This window comes from Poecilia latipinna, unplaced genomic scaffold (genome assembly GCF_001443285.1).
Source record: "Poecilia latipinna isolate Pla-1442-1.1 unplaced genomic scaffold, P_latipinna-1.0 Scaffold4572, whole genome shotgun sequence".
NCBI lineage: Eukaryota > Metazoa > Chordata > Actinopteri > Cyprinodontiformes > Poeciliidae > Poecilia > Poecilia latipinna.
In genome coordinates this window covers 6,823-15,362 of record NW_015117188.1, presented here as the reverse complement: position 1 = coordinate 15,362, position 8,540 = coordinate 6,823, and the positions used below count along the sequence as shown (strand labels likewise).

General features: G+C 36.2%; 1 protein-coding gene across 1 annotated transcript in view; it reads left to right on the top strand.

Moving 5' to 3' along the window:
* Nucleotides 1-1,205: 1,205 nt before the first annotated feature.
* The window catches only part of LOC106942806 (scavenger receptor cysteine-rich domain-containing group B protein-like), a gene marked incomplete at its 3' end in the record, with an annotated part of 10,441 nt that continues 3,106 nt past the window's right edge, over nucleotides 1,206-8,540 (top strand). Inside the window, exons 1-4 of the mRNA XM_015026145.1 lie at nucleotides 1,206-1,412; nucleotides 6,503-6,580; nucleotides 6,694-6,769; nucleotides 8,112-8,423. Of these exons, the coding sequence (XP_014881631.1) occupies nucleotides 1,206-1,412; nucleotides 6,503-6,580; nucleotides 6,694-6,769; nucleotides 8,112-8,423 (673 nt within the window). The remainder of the gene's footprint in view (nucleotides 1,413-6,502; nucleotides 6,581-6,693; nucleotides 6,770-8,111; nucleotides 8,424-8,540) is intronic.

Genomic DNA, 8,540 nt, shown 5'->3' with positions numbered 1-8,540 from the left:
CTGAATATAAAAACATTCTGCACTTTTCAGGTTTTTATTTGGAAATCTTTTGTAAACATGAAGACCATTTAAACAAACCGATTTAAAAATTGGGTTGCTGTGCAGAAAAGGCTGTCTCTCCATTAGACAAGTTTGGTAGATATGCTAAGCATATCTGGCTTGTTGATTTGGAATATTCAGAAAGCCAAACTTCTCTGACGTGGTGTATACGTTGAGTTCCTGGAGCAGATGTCATACGGAAAATCCCAAAACAAATTCCAGTGACTGAAATAACCTAAAAGTCAAATGAATCCCTTTAAACAGAAACTATCCTTTGTAAGAGCCTTGTTTCTGTTTACATTTAGTACAATCTCACATCACAGAGGTTAGATTATGGAAAATATTAAAAATGAATACACCTATTCATTCAAAGGCAGCTTTATATTTATATGATGCTCTGCTAATATTTTGTTTAAAGGCAAATTTGTAGGCTATAAAAACCCTATAAAACACACAAGGTAAAGGTCCAACACACCTTATTACATCTTATTTCCTTGAATTTTGCTCTTTGCAGATTTAATTATAACATGCAGAAGTTCTCTAGAGGTTGTTACAGGATACCTGACAATAAGCTCAGATGAAACTAATTTCAGCACGGACTCTTCTTCGCTGTCTCGATTTCATCTTCTCTTCATATGCTCAGTCAAAAGGATGGTGAACAATCTGCTGCTTTTAGGTGAGAAAAATAGATGATTTGGTTATGATTCATGTCTCAAATTTGTACGACGATCCTACATACATTCATGCAGATGTGGTTTAACACAGAAGTTGCAAAATCGTAAGGTTATGAAAATGACAAAATAATTGTTCATAGTCTTATCTTAAATTAGGCTGAAGTACACTAGGAATGGTAACAAATTATTTTGAAAAGATTTTGTCCTCTGATGATTTATCAACTATGAACTTAGCTCACAATGAATGGATCATTTTTGCTTATTTCTTTTAATGCAGTCTCTTGTCTCCTGTCTTCATGTTCTGCATCAGGTTGGTTCACTTGTCACATATTTTACCATTTCTGTAGTGGTTTATGTTAAATCAAGCTTTGAGTTCTTTCTTTTTAGATAATCTGATCAGATTATCTGGATCAAACGAGCCATGTTCTGGAAGAGTTGAAATCTACCACAATGGTGTCTGGGGAACAGTCTGTGATGATGGTTGGGACCTAAATGATGCTGCAGTGGCCTGCAGACAGTCAGGCTGTGGTCCTGCTCTGGGTGCTCCACAATCAGCCCACTTTGGCCAGGGGACTGGACAGATCTGGCTTGATAATCTGGGCTGCTCTGGAAGTGAATCTTCTCTTGCTGTGTGTAGGCACAGAGGATTTGGGACTCACGATTGTGTACATGGAGAAGATGCTGGTGTCATCTGTTCAAGTAAGATTGTGTCCTTTACATTCATTGTTTACTGATATAATTAATTTAATTGTTACCATAATCAAAAACTTTGATATTTTATAAAAAGAGTAATAATTTTGGACAGATTGTAATTTAATTAGAAATAAAGCCTGTGTGACCACAAACAGATCCATAGAGTTAGGTTTTAAAAAATAAATAAAAAAGAATGAAACANGATTTCTGATGTGGTGTGCAAATAAAAGTTTATGTTTTACAAATAACTTTTTAAGTTCACGAGGCAAAAATGAGTTATTTAATTAAAAAAAAGTTTTTTAAACAAAACTTTTAGTTTTTTAAAAAAAGAAATGATTACAATTCCAAATGTTTTGATAACAATTTACTTAACTAAGTTTTTTTTTTTAATTAATAATTGTGAAACAAATTTAACTGCATACTCTGCGAACCAGACCCTAAACTTACTGAAAGTCTGTATTGAGTTTTTTCCCCTTCATTAATGATACACGTTAATTGGACAGGAGCAGCTCGATTGAATATTACATACATTATATCTATCATGGTAATTCAGGGCGAGTTATTTTTAACTCGCCAGTATTTTATGGCAGTGTTTTTTTTAACTGACTGTGTTCATCCTCACTAACATTATAGAGCGAGCTGTTTTATACGCTTCTTCACCCTGACGTACCTTCCTTCTGAGAAAGGAAGGTACGTTTTCGCATCCACCTTAATAATATGTAGTTGCGCCCCTGCTGGCACCGTAAAAGATACATTATCTTATAAAACAACATACCGTTTCATTTTCTTAAGGAAGTAAGACAATGAAAAGGTATGTTTTCATTATCATTATTAGAAAAAAAAGTGCTAACAGGATGAGGTAACACTTTATTTGATGGAGTGAACATAAAACTGGCATGACACTGTCATTAACATGATGTAACATCTGTCATGAACATTAAAGAGTCTTTATAAATGTTTATGACTGTTGTCATGAAGTTTCATTCAGTAAATAATGATACTTTAAATGCATATGTGCTTTAAAAGTTACATTAAAAGTCCATTAAAAGTGCCACCTTTACATTACTTGGTAAATATTGAGATTTTAATGCAAGCTACAAACAGTATTGAAATCAGTAGAAGATAAAGTTTTTTTGGCACATTGTGTGTCCAGCTCTGTTCTACATTTACTTTTTTTTTTCTTTTTCAAAATTGGTTTTCCTTTTAACTTGTTGTTATCAGTTAATAACTACGTAAAATCTGAACATTACATCTAATAAAATACTGCTTGACTAAAAGCTTTGAACGTATATTGTTGACATGACAAACTGGTATTGTGCCAGGTTTTCCACAGTGGCACAATCAGCAGAGCTTTACGAAATCCCCTCAGGACATGAATTGTGATTGTTTTTCTCATCCTTTCAGTTAACTGGACAGGTAAGGACAAACAAATTGTTTACAGGAATGTCTCTTAGGTAATAAATAGAGAAACAATAATAGCCCAGAACCTAATGATTTCTATGTCTGCAGGAACTGACGGTCAAACACTGACTGAGTCTGAACCAGTGATTAAAAGACCTGGAGAATCTCACAGACTGACCTGCACATATTCTGGTTTTAGTAGCGATCCTAGCGTAGCTTGGATCAGACAGGCAGCTGGAAAAGGACTGGAATGGATCGCTTATGTCAGCAGTGGCAGCGGCTACATTAACTACTCAGACTCAGTAAAAGGCCGGTTCATCGTTTCCAGAGACAACAGCAGAAGTCGGGTGTATTTGCAGATGAACAGCCTGACAGCTGGAGATTCTGCTGTTTATCACTGCGCTAGATAGTCACAGTGACACAGAAAGCAGAAACACTGAACAAAAACTCCGCAGAGCATGAATAGTTTTAACAAATGGAGCCTGAGAACCGCTTATCTTTGTCACAACCAACATATACAAACTTCACATTGAAGAAATAACTCCGTTCAGAAGATTTTAAGATGTATTATTTTCTTATTAGGTTTTTGTATTAGTATTTAATGACCAGAATAAATTAAGATTAAAAATAAACACAAATTATAAAAGTATTCCAATTGATAGCATTATCAATAAACTGTTTATTAACTGTTAACTTTAACTGTTTCTTTACATTTTTTTAGATTTTGTTTTCAAACTGTTTAAATGAGTTTGAAAGCTTGTGTTATTATCCATCAACCACAGGAGGCGCTCTGAGACCATAAAAGAATTTAGACTATATAATAATGAACAGCACTGCAATGTTTACATTCTCTGTCAATGTTGCATAAATACCCAGCTCATACTTAGAGGATGAGGTAATATTATACCTTATAGCAGTGGTTTCCAAACATTTTCTGCGCCCCCCCCCCCCTATGGATTACAAATGGCTGTCTGGTTGAAACGACGCGTGTGACGGTGGTGGGGGGCAAAATGAATGTACGTAGCTGAAAATAGACACCAACATCGGTAGCCTACTACAAGGTACTTGTTAAGCTAAAGGTTCTGTATTGATATTAGCTAGTCATCTTTTAGCTAACATTAGCTAGTCATCTTTTAGCTAACATTACCTGCATCCAGCAGCTTTACTCAACAGTCGGTTAGTTTGGAGGGAAAAACTGTGAAAAGTTCTTTGCGTTTTGCTGGTTTGCTGCCGTGATTCTAACACACCTGTAGCTCCGCCCAGCAGCAGCAGGTCTCCTTCACAGGTGGAAACCCAGCGCGAGTGTCGCGTTGCGTTTAAAGGCGGCTCGGAAAAACAGGTTACAACATGTTAACAACGAATTAAACAGTTTTACCTGCTGATAAAAGTGACAGAGGACACAGATATGGGAAGTGTGGAAGCCTCTGCTTCCACACTTCCAACAGAGAGTTGGCCATTCTAAGGTAAAAACCCAGTGCATACAGTGTTCATGTTTTGTTTGTTTTTTTTTTCATCCAGACGGCTTCCCGCGCCCCCCCTGCAATGACACGGCGCACCCCCCAGGGGGCGCGCCCCACAGTTTGGGAACCTCTGCCTTATAGGCTTAAAAATCTCCCTATTCAATAGATTTTTGCTGATTCCATCTTACTGTTGTCACCACACTAATTCACTGTTATTCAGCTGGAACAAAAGGAGGAAAAAAGTGAGTCAAATTTTTCTATTTTCCTTTTTGTAAAAGAGAGCACCAATACAGGAGCTAAGGACATGACATGTGCATCCCAAATGTTAAAACCTTTGATGAAGAAAGAAAAACCTAGTTCACTTTATACTTCAAAGAGACAACATACATTAGAAGCTGTACATACAGTACAGCAGCGTTAGATCAACACAACTTCAACAATTTGTTCTTCTCACCTGATTTTGTTACACATGTGAGAGGCGGTCTATACTGCCATCTACTGGTTAGAGTGGACAAGCCAAAACAACTGAGTGAGTTATGTTGATTACAACACACTGTAGTTTTTACCCAGATGTATGCTTGGTATGTGTCTCATGCAGGGAGCTGCCTACATGAGGAGTATACCAACCTTTATATGTATTTAAACATCCCTGTGTTTATGAACCTTTTCCATGAAGTGTTCTGCTTTAATTTTACAGCTTAACTATGCTTCTTTATTAGACATTTTTCTGAATACTTAAATGTATGAGTATCTGCCTTTTGATGTTCCTTGCCAAGCCCTAATATTAAAACATTTATGAAACAATAAAATATTAATAAATAGTGACCATAGAAAACCCACCAATTGTTATCCCAATAGTACCACTACATTTTCCTTCCTCTCATAGTACAGAATTGGGATTTATGCAGTCAGTTTAGATTAGCCGTGTATTCTTTTTATTTTGCTTATGTAAATTATGTCAAACTACATGAACTGCATTAAACCAACAGCTCTTCCTGGCTGATGGCTGTGAAATTATTTTTGGATTATTCAAATACAAACACTCATTCATTCACAGCCCAGGACAAATTTACATGATGAGATGCTCATTTGCTATTCTTGCTGATATGTAAATCTCGTTTTCTTACAAAATGTAATGTTGTGACATACATTTAGTACACAGCTTTTTAAGAAATTTTTGATTAAAAAAAATAAAAAGTGATTGAAAACTATATCCAAACACAGACACTCACCAAACAAACACTCACAGTTGAGGAAAGTGACACAGCAGCTTATCTGGAGCCTTGAACGACTTGTGGCCAGAACAAAACCCATGTAACCTTATGGATGTGTGATGCTCCTAAAATCACTTATTTCATTCAAACTAACTTATAAACAAAGTTTCAATAACGTTTTAATAGACTTAAGCTCTTCAATTTCTGCCGTATGGGTCTAGCTCTGGAGACCAATAATGCTGACCTGAAGTTTAATGGGGTCCAGCATCAATGATTCATTGTTATAACAGCTACTGCTACAGTATCGCCAACTTGCTGTGTAATGCAGCAAGTCAGGAAGTAAAATTTCTCTTAATATTTTCAGAAAATGACTGTTAACTTTTCTGCACAAGTTGCAGCTGTTTTGCTTAGGCAACATAATGCATTGCAGCAGTTAACAGTATTTCCTGTTCACAAATCTGCCAGTGAATTATACCCTGCACTTAATAGAATAACTCTATAAGTTATACCCTGCTTTTAGTTGGTTTGTTCACAGCGAATAGGGTAATACTTCATTGTATTGAGTTAGGATTACCCAAAAGCCAAAATATAATATTTTTATTTAGTTTTATTTACTTAGTGTCTACTGTTTCAAGGGCAACTTTTCATCCAGATTTTATGGGTTATAATCCAGCTATCTCTAAAGATTGTAAGAGAAAATAATTGCAGCATGTAGCTTAACAAGAAACAAGTTGTACCTTCTGATTGTCAGGATTTAAGAGGATCTCTACAGAGGGTGCTTCTGCACACCTGCTGCTGATCATCAAGCTCCTGGAGCTATGAGGAGCTTCATGACAGCCATTCTCCTCTGGATGATTATCCTCTATCCTCCTGGCATTCTCCAGTGTCTCTTTAATTCAAATGAATTGTGAAGAATATTATGAATACTTACCTCTGTTCTCTCCGCATTCAAACCCTGTCACCAGCAAACCTCCCATAAAAGAACTACTCCAGACCACGCTACTGCGATTGTCCTCTGCAGCTCAATCGTCCTCAGAACATGAGTACTTGCCTCTCTCTGACGCGCTGCCGTCTCCTTGGATCCACAGACTTCCCTCAAGTATGCTGTTACATTTATGCTAAAAGTTGATAGGACTATTTTCATTCACAATGAGTGTTGTGAATGAAAGTAGTCCATGAGTTCATTGAACAGCCCATGTGCGCACAGTTCAGAGAACACGATCAACGGTGGTTCTAGAGCAAATTTACAGGTGGGGCCAGTGTGTCCTCATGGGGCCACGGGACAAGGGTGTGAAACAAAATAGGCATCAGAAAATGAATTCAGCTCATCTGAGAGATCGGTTTTGACTTTCAAATGCTTCTTCCTCCCATCACACAGGTGCTCTTACCAAATATCTGATATTGTCCAAATTGAAATGGCTGTTGTGTTTTTTATTTTTTATTTTTTTTACATTAAGACAGATTTGCAAGTTAGTGTGATTTCATGTTACAAGGAAACAAAGTTTTCAAGGTGTAGTTTGTTGTGATGATTTTTAACATCACAAAAATCCAGTTATTTTCACAAAGGAGTTTTTAAGCTATTTAGATCCACTGCATTTCTGTTTGGAGATTTTTTATTTGGGTAAAATATAATGTACTGCAATGAATAATGTGCTATAGCTATGCAATTTTTTAAAATTGATTTAAATTAAATGTCAACTTACATGAGTAGTCTTGGTAAAAGGATGTTTTAAAACTTAAGCAAGAGATTAATGAGGGCCTAAAGAAAATCCCAAAACAAATTCCAGTGACTGAAATAACCTAAAAGTCAAATGAATCCCTTTAAACAGAAACTATTCTTTGTGAGAGCCTTGTTTCTATTTACAATAATGTACAGTCTCACATCACAGAGGTTAGAATATGGAAAGTATTAAAAATGAATACACCTATTCATTCAAAGGCAGCTTCATATTTATATGATGCTCTACTAATATTTTGTTTACAGGCAAATTTGTAGGCTATAAAACCCCTATAAAATACAGAAATAAAGGTCCAACACACCTTATTACATCTTATTTCCTTGAATTTTGCTCGTTGCAGATCTAATTATAATATGCAGAAGTTCTCTAGAGGTTGTTACAGGATACCTGACAACAAGATCAGATGAAACTAATTTCAGCACGGACTCTTCTTCGCTGTGTCTCGATTTCATCTTCTCTTCATATGCTCAGTCAACAGGATGGTGAACAATCTGCTGCTTTTAGGTGAGAAAAATAGATGATTTGTTTATGATTCATGTCTCAAATTTGTACAGTGATCCTACACACATTATTGGTTATTCATGCAGATGTGGTTTAACACAGAAGTTGGAAAAAGGCAAGGTGATGAAAATGACAAAATAATTGTTCATATTAAGTTAAGCTGAAGTAAATTAGAATTAGTAACAAATTATTTTGAAAAGATTTTGTCCTCTGATGATTTGTCAAGTCTGAACTTAGCTCACAATGAATGGATCATTTTTGCTTATTTCTTTTAATGCAGTCTCTTGCCTCCTGTCTTCATGTTCTGCATCAGGTTGGTTCACTTGTTGCATATTTTACCATTTCTGTAGTGGTTTATGTTAAATCAAGCTTTGAGTTCTTTCTTTTTAGATAATCTGATCAGATTATCTGGATCAAACGAGCCATGTTCTGGAAGAGTTGAAATCTACCACAATGGCTCCTGGGGAACAGTCTGTGATGATGGTTGGGACCTAAATGATGCTGCGGTGGCCTGCAGACAGCTGGGCTGTGGTCTTGCTCTGGGTGCTCCACAATCAGCCCACTTTGGCGAGGGGACTGGACAGATCTGGCTTGATGATGTGGTCTGCTCTGGAAATGAATCTTCTCTTGCCGTGTGTGGCCACAATGGATTTGGGACTCACAATTGTGGACACCATGAAGATGCTGGTGTCATCTGTTCAAGTAAGATTGTGTCCTTTACATTTATCATTTACTGATATAATTAGTTTAATTGTTACCATAATCAAAAACTTTGATATTTAAAAAAAAGAGTAATAATTTTGGACAGATTGTAATTTG